Here is a 22,281-nt window from a genome sequence, read left to right as displayed (position 1 = left end):
TACGCCATGAGATCTACAACCTGGTACTGAAAAGACCAGTCACATTACACTACATCAACCAACAAAGTCCACCATCCAACTGCTATTTTCTGTCTCCTTGTGCATCTCCAAAAAGCATATGCTTCCAAGACAACAGTATTGGGATTTTAGTGGTTAGTGGTTTTAGAAGGCTCTGCCCTCGTGACTGGGATTAGGGTCCTTGTAAAAGAAAACCAAGGAGGCTCACTGGTTCTCCCCTGTGTGAGGAGGGCACAGCTAGTATGTGCTGTCCATACAGTGGGCTAACAGCAGACACCACATCTGCCATTTTCTTAGCTGTAGGCTTCCTGAACTGCATGATGATTGATCTAGCAGCCCCCAAAGAAGTAACTAACTTAAAACATAAATAAATAAAATAAATCTTTAAAAAAAGTAAAATATGTAATTATAGAAGTTTTGCTGGGAAAGGGGCTGATGTTTATATCTGATTGCTGCTGCAGGATAGTTAGTTGATCCATTGTGATCCCCAAGAACTGTAAAAATCTGTCTATTGTTTAATAGACATCTTTAATCTAAGAACTCTCTGTTCATTGTAAGCAGGTAATTATGGAGTGGCTCAGATCTAACACACACCTTTAATAAAGTTAACCCTAGGTTAAGAGGCAGAGCAAGTAACCAGCCTACAGGGATTAACAGAAAGGAGAAATGTTTTGAGAGAGGAGTATTTAAGACAGCACCGAGAAGGAAGGGCACTTTAGCTCTCTAGATCTTGGGCTTTTAGCTGTTGGCTTTTTCCTCCTGGGCTATCAGCTGAGCTAGCAAGCTTTCCGCTTTGGGCTTTGGCCTTTTTTTTTTTTTTTTTTCTGGGATGTGAGCTGAGTAGGAAGATCAGCTGGGTGCTTTCCCTGCCTCTGAGCTAGCAGGCTTTCACCCCAGGGAAAAAAAGAGGAAGGCTACTTAAGTGATGAGTGAGAGAAGATTTGACAGAATAGGGTATGTCCTTTTCTGAGAGGGGAAAGAAGCTAGTTAAGGGGTAATACAGAGCAAGAAGAGGCAATTTTACTGGGAGAGTTTTATAGAGAGAGGTTGAAGACTAAATGAGCCAGAGAATGAGAAGGAGCCAGAAGATTAGAACAGATTGCTAGAGTTAGTTTGAAGCCAAGCAATTCAGAGGCGGAAAGAGAATCCAGATTGAATAAGTCAGCTGGGAGAGGAGTTTGAGCTAGAATAGCTGAGTTGAACCAGCCAGCCCATAGCTCATTAAGAACTACAAAGGGTGGCCTTATTCAGCAGAACGTCTCAGAGGCTGAAAACATTCTAGGCCTAGGTTAGTTGTACAGAGGCTGAAAGCTTCCTGCCCTAGGTCTAGCTTATCAGACAGAGGCAATAAGCCTCTGAGACAACAAACAAAACAGGTGAATAAAACTTCCTTTTACATCTGATTTTTATGCAAAGAACACAAATTTTAAATTTCTATTTCAGAGTAAGCAAACTATTTTGCATAATATTTTACTCAAAACTTGTTAATCACTGAGAGGTTTATTTGAAGCAACAATAAGGAAATAACCTGTAAAAATGAAGAAAAAATAAAACTTGTACTTTCTACTCAAGGCTTTTGTTCTAACAAGAGTAAACTTAGCCTTCTGAGACAGAGAGGCCTTTGATCCAAATCAGAAAAAAATGTCAGTCTCTTAGAATATAATTTTAATTCTCAAAAGAAAAAATACAAATTCTTCATCCATTGCTTTGTTACAATAAATAAGAAAATGTTGTGGAGCTGATTTTTGCCCATTTAAATCTCTGGAATATCCAGTTTCCCATGAATGCCTTGGTAATATTTTAAAAAAAAAAATTTTTTTTTTTTAAGTTTTCTTCCCATGTAACGAGAAGTGTCAATCCTCACTAAAGTTCTGTGGAGATGAACAACTCCACATAACTTGCTGTCATAAAAGGACCATGAAAGGGCCATAAAGTCCCTGGTTTAGTGTGGCAAACTGCACAGGGTAAAGATAGGCCACAATGATTAAGAAGTAGGTGCTGGCCTCATTCACAACCGAAGGCAAGCCTGGCCACATGCCCTCCGGCCGCCGCCCTGGAGAAATGCTTCAACCACGAACAGTGTTTGGCAGGATTAGACCAGTGTCCTGGGAACTGGCTTCTCACATCTAACTCGGGCATATGCCAAAGATGTAAAATTTGGTGCGGATGCTCAAGCCTTAATGCTTCAAGTTGTAGACTGTTTAGCCAATGCTATGTCTGTTACAATGGGGCCGAAGGGAAGAACAGTGATTATTGAACAGAGATTGAACAGAGTGGGGCAGGTCCCAAAGTAACAAAGTAACAGTGGGGTCACTGTTGCAAAGTCAATTGATTTAAAAGATAAATACAAAAATATCAGAGCTAAACTTGTTCAGGATGTTGCCAATAACACAAATGAAGAGGCCTGTGATGGCACTACCACTGCTATTGTTCCCGATGTTGTATTGCCAAGGAAGGCATTGAGAAGATCAGCAAAGGGGCTAATCTAGTGGAAATCAGGAGAGGTGTGATGTTGGCTGTTGATGCTGTAATTGCTGAACTTAAAAGGAAGGGGTTGCTACAATTTCTGCAAATGGAGACAAAGACATTGAAAACATTATTTCTGATGCAAATGAAAAGGTTGGAAGAAAGGGTTTTGTCACAGTAAAAGATGGAAAAACCCTGAATGATGAATTTAAAATTATTGAAGATATGGAGTTTGATAAATTTATTTCCCCATATTTTTTTTTTCAATGCAGTTTATTCAGGAACATTGAACAATCCTCGGACCCCGGGGAAAGCCAGCCCACAGCTTAAATAGCCTCTGGGTAGCCAACCCAGGCGTGCCACGGGGGCAATGCAGATAGGTCCACATACATGGAAGCAAGCCAGATCCTCGGCCTTAGCCAAATGTGGAGTTGTTCCTGACAGAGAGCACTCACCATCGGGAAGGTGGAGGGCGGAAACCAGCTCCATCTTTAAGGCATAGCATTCTGCAGCTCTCTACAGTTCCCCCTTTTTGTTTTAGACGCATCAGGCAAGAGTAGAGGTCTGATCTCTGATATTAGAAATAAATTGGGACTTTGTACAGATGTTCATTTAGGTGTCATCCACCCAAAGAGCATCGGACCCATCCGATACCTTTTTCTCAGAGGCGTATTTCCCCATATTTTATTAACACATCAAAAGGCCAAAAGTGTGAATTCCAAGATGCCTTTCTATGAGTGAAAAGATATCTAGTATCCAGTCTATTGTACCTGCTCTTCGGAAGCCTTTGGTTACAGTTGCTGAAGAGGCTGATAGAGAAGCTCTAAGCACACTGTTTTTGAACAGGCTAAAAGTTGGTCTTCAGGTTGTAGCAGTCAAAGCTCCAGGGTTTGGGGACAATAGGAAGAACCAGCTTAAAGATATGGCTATTGCTACTGGTGGTGCGGTATTTGGAAAAGAGGGGCTGAATCTAAATCTTGAATATGGTCAAGCTTATGACTTAGGAAAAGTTGGAGGGGTCACTGTTACCAAAGATGATGCCATGCTTTTGAAAGGAAAAAGTGACAAAGTTTGAACTGCAAAACGTATTCAAGAAATCACTGAGCAGCTAGACATCACAACTAGTGGATGTGAAAAACTGAAAGAGCATCTTGCTAAACTTTCAGATGGAGTAGCTTCGCTGAAGGTTGGAGGAACAAGTGATGCTGAAGTGAAAGAGAAGAAAGACAGTCACGGATGCTCTCAGTGGTACAAGATCAGCTGTTGAAGAAGTTGTTCCAGGAGGGCACTGTGCTCTGCTTCGGTGCATCCCAGCCTTAGATTCACTAAAGCCTGCTAATGAAGATCAGAAAATAGGTATAAAAATTAAAAGAGCACTCAAAATTCCTGCAATGACTTTTGCTAAGAATGCGGGTGTTGAAGAATCTTTGATAGTTGAGAAGACTTTGCAGAGTTCATCAGAGGTTGGTTGCTCCAAGATACTATACTTGGAGATTTTGTGAACATGGTGGAAAAGGGCATCATTGATCCAACAATGGTTGTAAGAACTGCTTTACTGGATGCTGGGGTGGCAGAAGATGCAGTGACAGAAATCCCTAAAGAAGAGAAGGTCCCTGGAATGGGCGCAATGGGTGGAATGGGTGTGTGGGAGGTGGCATGTTCTAATTCCTAGAATAGTGCTTTGCAGGAAACTCAAGGCAGGTTCCTTGCAGATAACTTCAGAGAAGTCACTTGAAGAAAATGACTCAAGAGAAGGCTGGCTGATCACTGTAACCATCAGTTTCTGGTTTCCACTGAAAATATATCATGGTTTACAGCTGTCATTGTCCATGACTACAGATAATTTATTTTGTAATAAAGACATTTGTGCATTCTTGATACTGGATGCAAGAGCCATATACCAGTGTCCTGCTTCCAACTTAAATCACTGAGGCATTTCTACTGTTCTGTTACAGTCAGGATTGAGAAGTTTAGAAGCAGCCTGTCTGTGGAGAGTAAGAATAAAGTAAAGAAGTACCCAATTATGTGACAATCTTTGTATAATAAAATTTTGTTTAGTTTTAAAAAAAAGTAGGTGCTATCAACTAAGGCTAAAAGATGCAGCCCCATTTCAAAGAGAAATGGTACCAAAGAATGAACTCTTACTTCACTATTTGCAGGCCTAACATTAGTAGTCACAAAAGATCCCAATATTTGGCTATACTCTTCTTTCATTAGTTTTCTGGCTTTGACATAAGGAGATCAGAACACCCAGCAGATATGGCCAGTTCTATCACTCAAGTAAATAACCTTTTCCATCTTCTGATACAGTCATGAATTACAGGAAAACATGGACAGCTCTGCATAGTTTTCTTTAGGAAAGCAAAGGCTGCCTTAATCAAACAGGTATTTCCACAGGCCTTCATCCAATCCTACTTCCATCAACAGCTCGACTGGCAATCTGAAGAGGACTATGTGACCTACACACCTTTATTTCAGTTCCCTCCTCTCCACAGGCAAGAGGCTCCCCTTTCACTGGTAGCCAGGACCCAAGATAGACTCACTTATCTCTACTTACTGTTTTCTCACATCTGTGTGATCTTCTTTCATATTGTATGAGGCCCAACAGCCAATAATGTGTGATGGTATGTCTGTCTTTCCTAGGGTTAGCTGGCAAGCATTCTTCACTTTAGGGTTTAAAAGATGAGGCTTCTTGCAGCCCACTCCCTCCGCATAATCAGTTACCCTGTCATTAAGCCATTTAGCCCTCAGAAGGAGAAACCGGAGCCTGAGAACATTCGTACAAGCAAGTTGGGAATCAAGCTTTGAAAAACAGACTACAAGCCTGGCCAACTTCATGAGAACCTCAGCCTTGCCACCTAAGACACTCCAGGATTCCTGACACACAGTCCCCGTGACCTTTCTTGCTTTACACTTCTAATTTAGAGGCTAATTGATTACAGTGCAGTAGGTAAACTCTAATGAGCACATAGTGGTTTCAAGATAATTGTTTAAAACCGTTTTAGACTAAAAAACACTGGTGATATATTACAAGTTTGTGTTCCTGAAAACTGGCATGGACACACCTCATGTAATTGTCCCTCAGTATACACAGGGCATTAGTTGTTTCTATATTTAAAAAATGACAAGAAATGAGGTCTGTTCTTTGCAATTTTTTTTTTCAATACAGGGTTTCTCTGTGTAACAGACCCTGGCTGTCTTGGACTTGAAGACCAGGATGACCTCAAACTCACATCTGCCTGCTCTGCCTACACCCAGCGTTGATTTTGGTTTTCTGAATTAGGGGAATTCACTACATAGCTCAGTTTGTGCCTTTAACTCATTGCACTCTTCCTGCCTCCACCTCCTGAGTGCTAGGACTACAGTCAATGCCCAATTCAATGCATTTTCTGAAAATAATCTGTCACTTGAACCCATAGAAGCTGAGAATAGACAGCAGCAGCTAGTAAAAGATTTAGCTTAAAGAACTATGAGTGCTATAGTTAACATTGTTACTGTTTAAACAGGCATGAGGATGTCATGGTTGGTTGTGTGTGTGTAGGTCTCCAGGATTGGTGACAAGTCTTTTTACCTGCTGAACCATCCTCAAGAGTTGTATTTCTATCATCCTGGTGCTGTAGGTTGAAACCACACTAATGAACAATGTTCTAATCTTGTTAGCACATTCTATTCCCTACCCTGCAAACAGGACTAAGGTCCTGTTTTCATGTCTTTGTAGGTTGCCTCATTCATTACCACTATTTTGTTTTCAAGCCTATATTAGTACATCCTTTTGAAAAACTAAAAAATAAAAAAAAATTGTTTTTTGAGATAGGTTCTCACTATATAGCCCTGCCAGGAACTCTCCATGTAGATTAGCTGGACTCAAACTCAAGCAATCTGTCTGCCTCTGAGCTGGGATTAAGGCTGTGTACCACAATACCCAGCCAAGCAAACGAAATCTCTTCTTGGTCTTTAGGTCTTCTTTCGTCTAATAGAAGTTTGAACAATTTAACCCCATTCCCATCTCTTAAGGTCATGGTCAGGTTTGGCATCCAAGGACAGCTAAAAAACAATAAACTAAAAAAAACACACACACACACACAAAAAAAAAAACACCTCAAGCAGTATGAAAAGCTTTGTGCCTTCCCAGCCCTGGTTTCTCACATACTTAATTATGTGTTGCTGTTTCCCATCCTTACATACTTCTCAAGTTCAATGTAGTATTTACTTCAAACATTTCACGTACCTGTTGTCCTCGGTCAGTCTGTTACATTCTTCAGACCATCCCCAATTGTTTAGCTAAATGGAACTAACCCATTGTTTTTGGTGGACAAGAAAACATAACAAATCTCAGAACTCCAATTAGTAAAAGGTACCCATGTGAAAATACTAAAATTTAGGGATTTTAGGTTGAGAATTTAAGTGTCACCAAGAGTAACATTGCCTCTCATTTCTTCTTCCAACACTTCTAAAGTGTTGTGTTGAGGCAGCTACTAGAGTTCTAGACTGCTCTAGAACTTGCTTGCTAAGAACAAGTCTCAATTCCTTCAAGGGTCTCAGGGCCACTTCTCGGAGGACCAAATTTATTGGAGAGATTTTATGCAAAAACACATTCAAAAGTCATTTTCTTAGGTTCCTCACTTGCTACGTTTGTGATTTGGTTTATTTGCTACTCAATCTACATCTGTAAAATGGAGATTACAGTATTTATATGAATTGTGAGATTATAAATGTTAGCACATGGAATAGGGTAAACCCACAAATGTTATTAACCTTTCTTTTTCCAAACTACAGAAAATCATAAAGGGAAGGGATTCTAAGTGGTTCAGTTCTTAGAGCCACTGCTACTAACTTCACTACAGTTTGTTTACTTGATGGTATTTGGTATTTACTTGCTATGGTTAACAGTGATATGGTAGAGGTAGGTACCCAAGCATGTACTCTTCATACTTGGTTTCTGTTATCTTCACAGCACCTAAAAAATACGTGCAGCCCCACAGAAGTTTCTTATGAATAACAGGAAAAAACAGAAGTGGTATTGACCTTCTGGGAAGTGTTAAGACAGGGTTTATTGTACTTCCCCAGTTTTTCCTATCTGCTAAGTCAAAAGTGAAGAAACGGATGGCTTCAGGAGGCAGTTGAGATTCATCAGGACCAACTCTCACAGTGATGTATAGTTTAGCAGACCCAACTTTGTCAAGTGTTCTCTTCAAGATCTGGAAGGTAGGTTTCCAGCTTCCATGTTGACTGAACTTGTAGTGCCCCATGTTGCTTGAATGGATCACAAGGATTAATTTCACTCCCCATTTCAGCCGTTTTGGCCATGTACCCATGTGTAAGACCATACCAAAATTAAATGACAGCTCTCCGGGAATAGAGTTCACACAAGACAGAACAAGAGCAGAACCTTCTAGTTCTGTCATTACAAACCCTTTTTGCCAAACACTCACAGGCAAGATTGTACCAACCATATTTGGTACCTCCTTAGGAACAGAGTTTCAACCAGGTTTGCCATAATTAAAGTCACAGGGTTTTTGGGTTTTTTTTTGGGGGGGGAGGGGAGAAATCTTTCCTAAATGTGCTTTCAATACAAACTTTATACCCCCAAAATGAGTCTAGTCATCACACTGGTAGTTGAAATGAAAACAATGGATTTTTCAATCAACCCTCTTTGATATAAAAAATTAAGGCCAAAAGCATCTGGAACTCAGGCACGTTCCAAATTGCTGTTTTGCAATGCTAGCGATAAACCTCAGGGCTTATCGCTAAGTTGGGCAAGTGCTCTATACTGAGTTGAATCCCCCACCCCAAAGGCCTCTGATGTATTTCTCGGAGCAACTAAATCACACCTGAGCACTACCAGGATCATATCTGTCACTGAGTGAGAAAAATGAAATTATGCAAACAGTTACTTTTTGGTGTCCCTGATCATTCAAAATACTATTTGTAGATTTAGGTTTTTAAAAGATAATTTCTACTATATAACCTTTTAACACCCCTAATGTAGGTATTTTATAGATATGGATATGGAAAAGAAGAAGCAATGAAAGGGGGCTGTCACTACTGAGCTGGCTGATGGCATTTCTATTTAATACGTAGGTCCCTCTTTATAGGTGCATCCCCATCTCACTACTTTACACCCTTTTATGTCCCAGAGCTTTCTCTGTATCTCCATCTAAGCCAACATGAAATGCCAACACTACCTCCAGGCAGTCTTATAAAGTTGACTGTATGATTTGCCAAATTGTGTTTGGCCTTAGAAGCAGATGCCCTGATTATCTTCACTAATGTAAATAGATCGGACAGTAGTCTATCACTCAGCAGCTTCCAGCTGTAGTCTATTGCTCATCTTCACAAAATTGACTTCACTAGGTAAGAACATGTACATGACTCAGCTTGTTTAATTGACCACACAATAATAGAAAGTCACCTTTGTTCAGGTGACTTGATAATCAGTCTCAAAGCTTTTAGACTGTCAACTTAAGGGGATAATGAAGTAAAGATCCTTTCAAGATGATTGTGAAATTTTTTATATTTGGATTTAGACTTTTCACTTAACTCACTGAAGATGGCCCTTGAAGCGATGTATTTTTATATATTTTTGGATGGCCTTTACTATTCACTGTTTTTAAATACATTTTAAAATACAACTGATCCAAATATTCTACATGTCCTATTTAGTAAGTTTTGTCTTTAAAATGGAGGAAAATATCTGACCCAGCAGCACTCATTACATTCAGAGAACTGAGGACCAGTCATATTGACCTCAGGTAGTCCAGAACCTCCATTTTACTGGTGAAACCATAAAGGCACATATTCTAAGACTGTGCAACTGATTTTGCTCTTCAACAGAATCACCTTATTTCTGGATTTATTTCGCTTCCAAATGACTGCAAGTATTTCTGATACTGAGCTAAAATGTAATTTGAAAAACACAAAAGTAATGAAAACAATTCTGGGTAATTCTTCCATATAGATAATCATGACTCTTAAGACTTAATGGAAAAATAAAGAGTAGCTTTCAATAGTGCTTTGCACGTTGTATGTAGTTAAGAAATGCTCAAAGGAGCATTTTATTCATGCATTATACAACTAATTGGAGCATGAGAGATGTAAAATGAGTAGTTTTAGTTCTGATCATACTTTCCTTACCAAGGTTCTACTCATATTTGTGTGGACTTTCTAAGCACAAGGTACTCTAAGAGGACACCTTTCTAGTACTTAGTCCATAGTCGCATTCCCACTCTCGTTACAAGGAACAAGTTGAAGATGAATCTAAACAAAGTCAAGGAAGCTCTTCTAGGATCTTGTTTCTTTTTGAGAAAGAGCTTACTGTGTACTTCAAGATGGTCTGGAACTCACAATACTGCCTCAGCCTCCCGAGAGTGGTCCAGCACTGCATGGGCTTCCTTTTTTTTTTTTTTTAAATGTATATGTTTCTAAATACATGCAAACCCTTTTACAACTCAGATTTTTAATGGCACATTATATCCTGAAGTAACACCAGCTTTCACTATTCATCCTTCATGAGATGTAATAACTGACTTCCACCGAGAAGGCCTTTCCCAAATCAAGTTCAGAGCTGCTCTGAAGATGTTTACTTAGCATATTCTTTTCTGTTGTTAGGCTGTGTGTATGGCAACACTTTCATTCATCTCTCAAACTGGCACAGAGCATAAACATACATTCTGGAAAGACAATAAGCCCAATTCTGATCTGAGAGAATTCTGAAAGAGTCTTGTGGCATCCTTCTTGTGAAGGTCATTAAATGAAAAGTGGAAACAAACCGATTTTACTATCTATGAAAGGCAGATAAATCAATGCATTTACCTAAAATGTGTCAGACAAAGTTAAGTCTCACATTAACTGTAGACACCATAACAGACTAGTGCACAAGTTAACCATTACTTTGGAGAGTCACGTCTGATGGTGAAAGACAGACAGGAGAGTAGGGACAGGCAGCAAGCCCTCAATGACTACTCCCTGCCTCCTTTTCCCACAGCGCAGAAATGAAGAATGCTTGCAGAAGGAACATTTGGGTGGCATATGGGGCAAGTAAAGAGGGAGGGTGACGGAGCAAAAGAACAAGAGAGAGCAGAAAAAGAATGAAGTTATTTGAAGACAGAATTCTCAAATATGAAAGGTGACTGAAAGTATATCTTCCCATTTTCTCCTTCCATTTTCTCCTTCACACTCCTGTTAACACAAAAATATGAAAGTAGACTTAAAGAAAATTGGCTTTGTATTCCATGCATGTTCATAACTTTTCAAAGCCCTAAATAAATATTTGATCTACAATCTCCAATAAAGTCCCTCTGTTTGTTGTCTCAATCACCTTTTGCTCGTCTACAGAGCGCCTCTAACTCTTAGATGTTGCACCTGGAGATTCTTGCTTACTTTATGATGTGGATTTATATGCCCTTTCATTGAAAGCAAACCGCCCTAGATAATCCAGTGAGAAAAATGTTACAAGGTCCACTTTCCGTTAAAAGACAAATAAAAATATTAAGCCATTCTCTAAAATGAGGAAAAACACATAAAAATTCAAGGTAATCTACTACTACATTTCCTTTTTCATAAAGTCCCACACATAAAATGTCTTCTGTATCTTTCTCCATGCAAGACAGAGAATGCAGGAGGCTGCAGTTCTCACTGATACGGTTTCTCTCTTTGTCTACCTAAATATTTTATCATAGAGCTTGTTTATCATTCCAATTTTAACCAAAAATTTTATTTAGTTGTTGTTGAAAGCACTTCATAAAAGAAAGGTAACTGAATATTGAAGGAACAGGAGCCTTATTCTTAAGAAGTGTTTGCTATTTTTATGTAAAAGCTAAGGTGAGTTTGTGAATGTCGGAACAAGGCCCACATAAGAGAGAATACCATCACTAGGGACAGGAGCATACCCTTGTAATCACAGCACAGCTGTGAGAGGAAGACGTGGGAGGACTGCCGCAAGTGTGAGGCTGGCCTGGTTGTACAAAGTGAGTTCCAGGCCAGCCTGGGCTACACAGTGAGACCATGTCTTTAAAACCAGGGAGGAAAAAAGGCAATATTAGATACCTTTGTGTTTTAGCAATTTGACAACTGATCAAAAAAAGAAATCAGCTATACCTAGATGGCACATGAATGGTAAACCTGAGGTTGCTACAATGTCCATATGTAAATATCCTTCATGGATGGTATCCAGAATTTCATGCACAACATATATAGAGCTCTGTATGAAACAATTTAAAAGATGTGGGGGAAGATGTATGTGAAAATAGCTAATGCAGATGGAACCATTAATACAAAATAAATAAATATATAGCTAGATAGCTAGATAAAAAATATAGGGGCTGGAGAGACGGATCAGCAGTGAACAGTCCTGGCTGCTCTTACAGGGTACCTGGGTTTGATTTCTAGCACCAACTTAACAGTTCATAACCATCCATATCTCTAGTTCAATATCCAACACCCTCTTCTAAGACTGTAAAGGCACTGCATGCATACTGTATACAGAAATATATGTGGGCAAAACACCCATACATATAGAGTAAATAAATCTAAGAAAAAAATTAGAGCTTAATACTTGGCCCTGTCACCTAAATAAACAGACATTTCAGTTAATATTAGCACTGCAAAACTATAGAGAGTATTGTTGTGCATGATGATGGAGGAAGGTGCCACCACTGCAAGTGTACTTGGTTCTTTCCTTCCACCTTTACACAGTTCTGGGCATCAAACTTAGGTTATTAAATTTGCTCAGACTGTACTTTACCTGCTGAGCATGGCGATCAGAAATAATTTGCTAAGCCTAAGCACCCAATCATAATTTTCAAATAATCAGAGCAGGAAATACTTTCAGTAATAAATATTTAAATACATACAAGGGAAGGATACCCCTTAAAAACTTTTATCTTCCAACCAAATTTCTTTGGTTTTAGAAAATATCCAAAAGCAGCTGTTTTGCTTTTGGTTAAATGAAAGACACTAGACAAATGGGTTCCGTTCCTGATCTAGCCAAACAGTATTAAGTAGCAAATTATGTTCCATCTTGTAGGCACATAGTGATTCTTCAAACTACAGCTTTACCTAAGAATGTACTAATTTGCCTGTCGTGTCAGGGAGTTGCTGCTCTGTTTCCCACAATTAGACTGCATACAGCTGGCTGTGCAGCCACATTTATAGCACTGTGCTGGTCACGACTATACTAGCAAAGCACAACAGCAGTAAATTAAACAAAAAGCTAATTCTCTTTACGATGGCATACTTCACAGCAGCCAGCATGTCTCTAGGTAGATAACTACAACTGGGTGACACTAACTATGTTTTTGAGAACACTGTGCTTAATAGTACTGTAAAGCTAGCTGCTCACTGTTCTCAAAGAGAACACCTATACTCACCAATTAAAAGCCATTGTTTTTGTTGTTTTGAATAGGAAAAGAAAAGAGTTACAGAAGAAGAAAGCAATGGTATCATGGGAAGCATCACTATTTCTTCAATCTTTTCCCACCAGAAAGAAGTGAATAAAGACAGCACCATTTTTAGAAACTTATATTAAAAATATTTTGTATGTCAACCACTTATACTACAATACTTAAATACTTGAATACAAAGCAGTTCCAGTAGTAACTGTTCTTTAAACTGTTAAACTTTATTATAAATTAAAATTTCTTTACAAAAAAAAATTGCACATAATATTTGACCACTCTTAGGTTCTGATGCACTGGCATTTGCAATAGTTTCTTTAATCTTCAAGTTAAACAGTCTCAGCAAGGAGTCCAGAACGTAGAAAGGGCAATAAACAACCCTGCTAGAACATTCAAGTGCAACTAGCAGACTTTTGGCCATGGCAGTTACACTTTCCTTAAGATGGACTGCTTACGTTTGCAACCCTGAAATGAAGAATCTCAGAGACTTAAAGATAAGGAGGAACTAAAAGGGACTGCCTGCTTTTTTTTACTGTAAACAAGGCCCTGGAAACTAAATCCCAAACAAGAATCTCTCAGGCATCAGAGAGTGTCAAGTGGACCAGGAATAGCACAACATAAAGGTAGGGAAAGTAAAAAACAAAACCAAAAACAAAGTAAAATTAAAATAAACGTCAGTCGCTTTGAGGAGCTATACTTACGTACATGATGTTAGAGAATCTGGCAGGGCCCAGAAGCAGGCCAAACTGGAAGTTCATTTATCCATTCCAAGAGTGTCATTCATGTTCATTGCTTCCGGTTTTAAGGATAGGATATTGTAGGGTACTTGATATGATCAATAATGCTTGTCTGCCTTACACAGACCTTAGCCATGGATCAGCCTAATCTTGAAGAATCATTCAAATAATTTTGGCAATTATTATAAGGGCTTAGAACTGACTGCACCCAGTGTTCAGTGATTCTTGCTTTCTGTTTTGTTACTGTTTAAATTTAAGAGCTCATTTAGGCTGACTCCAATCTCTTGGCACTTGGAAACTAGTTTTCTCAGGTTATCAGTTTTACCTCCTTCTGATGCTTCAAACAAGAGTTGCTGTAAAAGACAGGGAAGCATAGAAGTAAGAGACAGCTAGGTTTTGAGCATTTACCACATCAATGGATATGGCACATGCAGAAAATTTATAGGAAATCGTCAAGATAAAATAAAAAATAAAAAGCATTACATCTTTCCATAGTGATGCACAAAGAGGTAACTTCTGTAAGGCTCTCTGATATAAACGGTGGACCTATAAGATAGACAGACACACATTCATCAGAAAGCACAATGGACAACACCATCACAAGCCTGTCTATTTCAAAGCGGAACTTTACAATATATTAGTATTCAAGTCAAAACTGGTTCTTTTGGGCTTTCGAGATTTCAAATACAGTTCTTGGAATGTTAACTTCTATCTTTAATCCTTTTAAAGTGAGAGGCCAAGAAAAGGGGCAGAAGTAGCTAAAAGGAAAAGAAGTGGCCCATCTGATATTTCATTTATGGATGGCTTACCTCTCTTTGTCCCTTTAGAGCAATCTCAGCAGCAATGGCTCTAAGGGAGAAAAGGAATATAGAAAAGGGGGAAAATTTATATATCTTCAAACAAAATGAGACACCACTGGCAGAATACTGATTGTGGGAATCTGAGTACAAAACTTCCTGAAAGTAACAGGCTAAACTTCCAAGGAGTGTAACCTATAGTGAAAAGAAAAATTCAACAATTTTTATCAACTTTACAAAAATAAAGCAGACCAGTGTTTGAACATGAATAAGACTCATGGAAAGGGGGAAAAAAAGAAAGAAGGAAACACAACTCCAAACTAGTAAAACGGATCTGGCACTAATACCTTTAAGACAAGAAAGGAGCCAGACTACAACAGGAAAACCCTGCATTTGAAAGACTGTCCTAACGTGTCATACACACTTATTTGTTTGATAACAACGTTATCTAAATTTTCTCCCTCATTAAATTGATTATTATTATCATCATCACTATTATTTTAGATATTAGAAGCTACTCATAAGCATTTTACTCACTCTAGTTATTAAACCACAGCAAGTGCCCAAAACAATTCTGTCTATGAGAGGGAGGAAAGGATGCTATTTCAGATTTACCTGTCTGGAGCAACCCTTACAAATAAAAGCATAGCTATAAAAACATGTACATGATTGTTGCATTACATTTTCCAGGTGGCCAGGCATGTTGGGATATTATATGTAAACATCTTGGCTTGGAGTTTCAGAATCTGAACATTGCTTTCTTCCCATTCATGTTGAAGTAGCCTGTAAAGTACATTCAGAGAAATGAACAAAGTATTCAAAGTATAGGGCATTCAAATGCACTATATGACAGACTATATGACAAGATACAACAGTTGGTCAGTTAAACCCTGTCAAAGACAGTCAGCAAATACTTATGTCTTATGACAATTGTCCCAGGAACAGAATGTGCTAGCTACTATTCTACAGTTATCTTCAACAACAACAACAACAAAAAGCTCACATACTCCTGCAGAAGACAAAAGCAATTTCATTACATATTCCTCTACCCCAAGTGTTTTATGGTAATAATGCAATATACTAATGCAATCTTTAAAAATATTTTTCTTTCCTAGAGCTAGCATATTTAATATTCAACGTTTCTGGGACTAAATGGAAACATAAAGGTTAAATGTTAAATTCTTAATTCTCCTGGTGGGGAGAGTAAAAGGAATGAATAACTATAAGAAAGACATACAAACACAAAGAGTGTGGTTTACCCACAATTAAAACTACCTATGTTCTAAAATGCTTATGAGAACACACTAAACACAAACAGAAATAAAATACAATTCTATTTCCTACTTCACATGCATACTAAAGATAATTTTCTTTATTCAAGTTTCCACCATTAGCTTCTGAAGATTAACATGGCTGTCAAGGAAATTTAATTATAGAATAATATAGCTAATTTTTTCATGAACTTAAGCCTTTGGATTATTTTTCATATGCACTATGGTACGGAGTACAAACTTTAAAAATACAAGTGTTGGCGCGATGTCATTACAGTTGCATACAAGAGACTGTCTGTTAAATACTATAGGATAACTAAAGTGTTTGGGTGTAACACTTAGGCAGCTCTATGGTAAGACATGCCAGGACAGGGGAAACGACTGCACCAGTGGGTGTGTAAGCACAGACAGGGTAAAGTACTCTATAGAAGATTACAAGCTTGTTTTCTGAGTAAACTAAACATTCACCCTGACAGAAAAGACAAACCAAAATAAATGTTCCTAAAGTCTCTTACTCTAATTGACCGAAGAAATCTTAGGTCAGTGCATAAAGGGGATTCTCAGACCTATTTGGTTTCCTCAGTTTTAATAACAAAAGTTAACCGCTTTTTGTTATTCTTAAGAATACATTTATTTTATGTCAACCCAAGACCAACCCAAGAGATTCTATTACATGCTAAATATTTGAAAAATTGACATGAAAATCTAACATTCCTCTAGCATGTAAAGGAGGCTTACTGCTGATAATGCCTATCTAATAATGGTATGCTTATAATCCACAGTTCCCTGAAATAACCAGAGTTCCACATTGGCTTTTGTATGAATAACTAAATATCATTTAACAATTCTGAGATTAGAGGGTATATAGCCATGAGAAAAAGGCAGAGCTACAGTTTTATCACATTTTCAAAACAATTTCACATGAAGTGCCTATACTATTGAGCTGAGTACCAAAATTTTTCTTACCTCAGTGCAAGTCGAGAATTAGTTGGCATAACAGAGCAAAACCTTTCCAAGGTTTTGGAATGCTGAGTCTTTGGAACACAGCTCAAATAAAAGAAAATAACCTGCAAAGGTCGAAGGAGTAAAATTGAATGCAATTAAAAAGAAGAATCCAGTTATCTATGCATTATAATGAAAAAAGGAGGAGTCTTTAAGACACAGATGTACAAATTATAATGTGTGACTAAATACCATTAATTACACTAGTCATTTTGCAAATACAAATTAGAGACTATGGTCTAGGGATGGGAGCCATGGAACAGCACTGATACAAAGCCAGGAGTCCAAGTTTTCAGTCCTGAGTCTACCTTTACTTCCTGTACTGCTGGGCAAGTCAAAGGGCTAACAGTACTTGCCACATCTTGCTCATGGAATCCCCATAAGAAAATGACTTAATGTCCATGTAGTGGTTTGAGATCCTGGGATTAAAGAACGGCACAGAAGCACATCACACAATATTTGGTTATCCTGATTAGCAGCAGAACCATCCTACAGGGACAGGGTGGGGGCATAGATGCACAGCTAAGTCTACACTGAACTCTAGTAAGCAGAAACTTTTGGTTTACATTATAGTGACTGAAATGGGACTCTGGAAAAAAATGAAGCACTCTGCTTCATGACCTATAATATAGCCTTCGTGAGTGCATCGTTAATCAGATGTCACTATTATGAACGTAGACAGCACCTTATTTTCAGCTGTTAGGCCCTGTAGCTGCATTTGCTTAACAGAACTTAAGAGCAGCAGCTACAATGGAAATGTCAATTCTGACTCTGAAGAGTCAGGAACTGACCACAGGAATGTTGGTGTTAGTAAAGTGGTCCCAAAAAAAGCTCTCAATATAAAATATTAACTTTGCTGACTGTTAAATTTTCTTTGTTATATAGAAACATTTAAAGAAAAAACATTAAATTCTTACCCGATTATGAAATTCATAGTTGGACCAGTAATCAGCACTGCTAAAAGGGATGGGGTATCGGGCAGGGACGGTAACCAAACATCTATTTACTAAGTCAGTAAAAAATTTGAATTCTTGGACTTTGTTTCTGGATCCAGCAGCTCTATTATTGGCAAAGACAAGATAACTGCCAAAAGAAAGACATTGTGCTTCAGAATAACTACGCCAGTAAATCAACAAAAAAGCTGATTACCCTTTTCCCCACCATACTATTATTCTAAAAATCCATCCTTTCCCCCATAAGACAGGGTTTCTCTGTGTAGCCTTGTCCTCAAACTCACAGAGATCTGCCTGCTTCTGCCTCCCCAAGTACTAGGATTACAGGATTGTGCCATTGTGCTTAGCTAAAAATCCCATTCTTAAAAGGAATGAAACTTACTCCATCCAAATCTTCTGCACTATATCAGACCTCATGGCCACCCCTAATGCTGCCTCATATGCTTCTACTGTCTCTTTAATACTTGATTGAAGAGGATGACAAAGGCTGTTTAAGAATGAAGAAAAATTTATGTTTACAGTTTGATTTCGTTAGGTAAAAGAATGACAACATACACTTTAAGCATAGAGACATTATTACAGAAATGTCAACTAACGCCTGGTCTTTCAGTAAATAGCCACCCTGACCATCCTTTTTAATCTGCCTCAGTTACTCTTTAATACACAATAATTCAGTTAACATCAGCTACAAATGCAAGAGAGGCCTAACATGCAACTTTCCTCTCCACAGTGGATAATGTCTCACCAGTAAATCAGCCATAAATAAGGGACTTGGTTGTTAAACACATCATCATCAAAATTCCCTTTACATAAACAGGCGGGAATGTCAAGTGGTCCTGGGATATTTAAGAGATACCTGAAAGAAGAAAATCCCAACATTGTATGAAATTATGCCCAGGCACACATGGATTAAAATACAAATACTGATAATCTTGGGTTTCAACTTAATTGAAATATTTCTACAGAAGTATGAACTTTTCTAAAATCATACTTACACAAAATTTTACTTTTAAACCAGTATGAATTAACTCCTCCCCCAAATGAATGGGCAATTCTATTTCCCTAATTAAACAGATTAAAAGGATTTTAGAATCCTCCATTAAAAACAGAAATAACTTCAAATTTAATATACATAAAAATACATATAATCTCTAAGGCAACTTCCTCAAAGTGAATGAAAACATCAAGTTAACTTTCTAAATTTATGAGATAAATAAAATAGTTCTTACTGCTTGTTATCTTATACTAAATGCCACTATGAAAGAGTTGATCAAACACACTTCCAGGTAAGTATCACAATGTTGCTTTAGAATTTCTGCCCATACATTGTATCTTCAATATATTAGGAGCATTTGTTTCTACTAATAAACTGATTATAAGCTTAAAATTATATATAAACATAGGTGTGTATACATAAATATAACAATGTGCCAAAAATTAGCTCATTTTCTGGCCCTCTCCTAATATTTGACTGAAAAGACTTTGTTTTCTCACTATGTAACCCAAGCTGATCTTAAATAAACATCCTTCTATCTAAGTCTCTCAAGCGCTTAGATCACAGGTGTGTGTCACCATGCCTAGCTAAATGCTTCTGAAATTAATCCTTGTGCAGACAAGAACTTTAGTATTACCTAAATTAAGTATAGTTATAATTCTTGGTGATATATGTTTAGTTCTCAAAAGAATTTAATGAAGCAAGATGCCTCAGTAAAAAACAATAAGATGATTTAGAGGCAATCTATTAGTACTGTTTTTATTCTGCTTAATTAAGCTAGCATCAAGATCTAAAGACCTCTGATTAGTTACAAAGGAAAAATCTGGCATCATCCCCTTTTACGATAAACCAATTACTTCCATGCCCAAGGGAAAACCAAAACACAAGTCTGTAAAGGGTTCTGTTTTGCCTTGAATTAGTCTTTTGCCAAAGTTTGAAAACAAGTCAATTTAATTTATTAAAGGAAAAGCACTGGATGTGGAGGAGGGGAACTCTAAATTCCTTATATTTCTTGTCTTTTAATTCACATTTTAAACTTTTTTGCCTGTCACTACATTTAAAATATTTTAATGTGGCTATAGTAAAAATGTTTTAAGGTGCTAAAATTATTAGGACAATTAATTGACAAAATGTAAAGAAGACATAAAGATTCAAACTCACTAAAAGACAAAAATAAAAAAACCCAAAAAACAAAAAACAAACAAACAAAAAAAAAACCAAAACCAAAACCTGAGTTAAGTAAACAGACCATTTTCTTTTAAAAATCTGAGTCACTAGGAGATAGCTGGACAGACAGCTGGGATTTTAAAAGCCCTGGCTGTTCTCTCAAAAGCCCTGGGTTCAATTGCCAACCCCATGGCTCTTGATTGTGAGCCCCTGTAGCAAGCAGCTCACAACCATCTGTTGCTCCAGGTCCAGAGCATCCAAAGCACTCTTTCTGGCCTCCTCAGGTACCATGTGTATAGATGGTAAATAGACTTACATGCAGGCAAAACACACAAACTACATTTAAAAAGAATGTGACTTGATATTCCATGCCTTTACTGTATAGGCAGACTGGGGAAGGAAGGGTGGGAAGGTAGCATCTAAGTAAAGGTGTCTACACATATTACTTGACTTATTGACATGAAACTAAGTTTTATTTTCATGTATCAATATTTTCTATAAGAAGTTTTTTTTTAGGGGGCTGGAGAAATGCTCAGTGGTTAGGAGTGCTGGCTGCTCTCACAGAACACTGGAGTTCAGTTCTCAGAACTAATGTCAAGCTTCTCACAATTGCCTATAACTCCAGCTCAGGAGGATCCAATGCCCGCTTCTGGACTCCTTGAGCACTGCATTCACAAACATAAACACACAGTCAGACACAAACACACAGAGAGTTTATAACTTTTAAAATCTCAGAATTAAAAAAAAAAAATTAAAGCTGTATTAGGCATAGGTCTTTCCTTCTCTCAATTTAACGAAGAAGAAATCAGAAATATTTTGGTTTTGATAATGTTTTTTTCACAATCAACAAACTATTTTTATAAATAAAGGTTTACTAAAGCACAGCCATACCCATTCATTTATAGATTCTGCTCCCCACCCACCTTTTTTGTTCACTACAACATAACAACCACATAGAAAGAATAAGACCTAAAGTGTTTTCTGGTCCAAGGAAAACAAAACAAAACCAAACCACTGTTGTTCCCTTACAGAGAAATGAGGAAGAAAAAAAGAGAAGTTGAAAGTCTTCCATGAACTCATTCTTTTATGATCTGGTGCATCTGTTAATATTGGAACAGAGCTCTCAGCAAAGAAAGGATAGTAAATACAGAGCTACTGAGAAACTGATGGCTGAGAAAACAAAATCCTTTAAAGTTGTTTTCTAAACATTTCAGAGGCCAGAGTAGGGAACTAGAATTAAGAGAAAATGTTTTTATTTGTTTTGTTTCAATCTACTGTTAAGCAGCATGTAAAACACATTTTTCTTCAAGTACCAATGAGACTGTCCCAGAATACTTGCTTCCTACTGTATTAAGCATCACAGTTAGCAACAATTAACAAGCTAAATGGAAAAGCTATAATAAGCCTGACACCGTATGACAACAATTTTATATCTTGCCTTCTTTATTATTCTATGAACAGCCCTCATAAAAGTTCCATAGGCAGGTATTCAAGTGCTAAGTAATCCGTCTGAAATGTAGTCAGCAAATGAGCAAAAAACTATCTTTCCACTAACCTATATTCCCTCATTCCTCTACAAATCAAAATTTCTACAACTTACCGAAATAAATCCACATTGCTATACTTCTCAAAGCCAGGTTTAAAGAAGGATGCAATAAATTGCCGCAAAAATGGAAGAAGGTTATCACTTTGATTCTATTTAAAACAAAGAAAGGGGTGACACATATCAGGCTTATATTTGATAAAAATGTATTTTAAATGAGAAAACATTTCTTGGATAGATGGGTCAGAATGAGTAACCCTGGGACACATTCTCACTTCTTGTGATCGTTGGTTCTGACTGTCAACTTGACACAACCTAACAATCACCTGGGAAGAGAGTCTAGGAGGGACCGCCTTTCATCAGATGACCTGTGGGGACTGTCTCGATTGCTATTTCATGTGGGAAGACCTGGTCCACTGTGAGTGGCACCATTCCCAAGGCACAGGATCCTGAACTATAACAAGCACACATGTAAGTCACCCCTCTCTGCTCCTGAGTGTGAATAGATAATTAGTTGCTCCATACTCCTGATGCTGAATTAACGGGAGGTGACCTGGAACTATTTCTTCCCCTAAATTGCTCTGTCAGGGTTTATTATTATTATTATTGTTATTATTATTATTATTGCAACAGAAATGGATTTAAAACACCTCTGAATTAAATTCAACCAACCATTAAAGAATATATCTAGTATTATCAAAGGTTCACATTTACCTAGTAATCTTAAGCAGTTATCACACTTGGCACTGACTGGGATACTTTGGGTTTAAACATGAACAACAGTTTGTGTGTGCTCTTGAAAAGTTCTTAGAGACAAAGGCCTGTAGCAAATGCAATGGTAAAACTGCAGCAAGAGCAGAAAAATCTAGCTTGACCTACAAATGGCAGAAAAACCTAGAAGGCTACACTTTCAGAAGTCACTGGGAAGGAATATAAAAT

At 37.7% G+C, this 22,281-nt stretch overlaps 1 protein-coding gene and 1 pseudogene across 1 annotated transcript in view; one reads left to right on the top strand and one right to left on the bottom strand.

Moving 5' to 3' along the window:
• Positions 1–2,079: 2,079 nt before the first annotated feature.
• On the top strand, positions 2,080–4,149 carry LOC110553082 (60 kDa heat shock protein, mitochondrial-like; annotated as a pseudogene).
• Positions 4,150–13,081: 8,932 nt separating this feature from the next.
• The window catches only part of Zfc3h1 (zinc finger C3H1-type containing), a 53,266-nt gene continuing 44,066 nt past the window's right edge, over positions 13,082–22,281 (bottom strand). The window contains exons 27-35 of the mRNA XM_021644844.2: positions 21,400–21,494; positions 18,384–18,494; positions 18,021–18,125; positions 17,603–17,768; positions 16,650–16,750; positions 15,094–15,195; positions 14,425–14,464; positions 14,099–14,161; positions 13,082–13,968 (exon numbers count right to left, since the gene is read on the bottom strand). Of these exons, the coding sequence (XP_021500519.1) occupies positions 13,831–13,968; positions 14,099–14,161; positions 14,425–14,464; positions 15,094–15,195; positions 16,650–16,750; positions 17,603–17,768; positions 18,021–18,125; positions 18,384–18,494; positions 21,400–21,494 (921 nt within the window). The 3' untranslated portion in view covers positions 13,082–13,830. The remainder of the gene's footprint in view (positions 13,969–14,098; positions 14,162–14,424; positions 14,465–15,093; positions 15,196–16,649; positions 16,751–17,602; positions 17,769–18,020; positions 18,126–18,383; positions 18,495–21,399; positions 21,495–22,281) is intronic.

This window comes from Meriones unguiculatus, chromosome 2, assembly GCF_030254825.1.
Source record: "Meriones unguiculatus strain TT.TT164.6M chromosome 2, Bangor_MerUng_6.1, whole genome shotgun sequence".
Classification (NCBI taxonomy): Eukaryota; Metazoa; Chordata; class Mammalia; order Rodentia; family Muridae; genus Meriones; species Meriones unguiculatus.
Note: the sequence above shows the minus strand (reverse complement) of the source record. Positions and strands in the feature narration are given on the sequence as shown.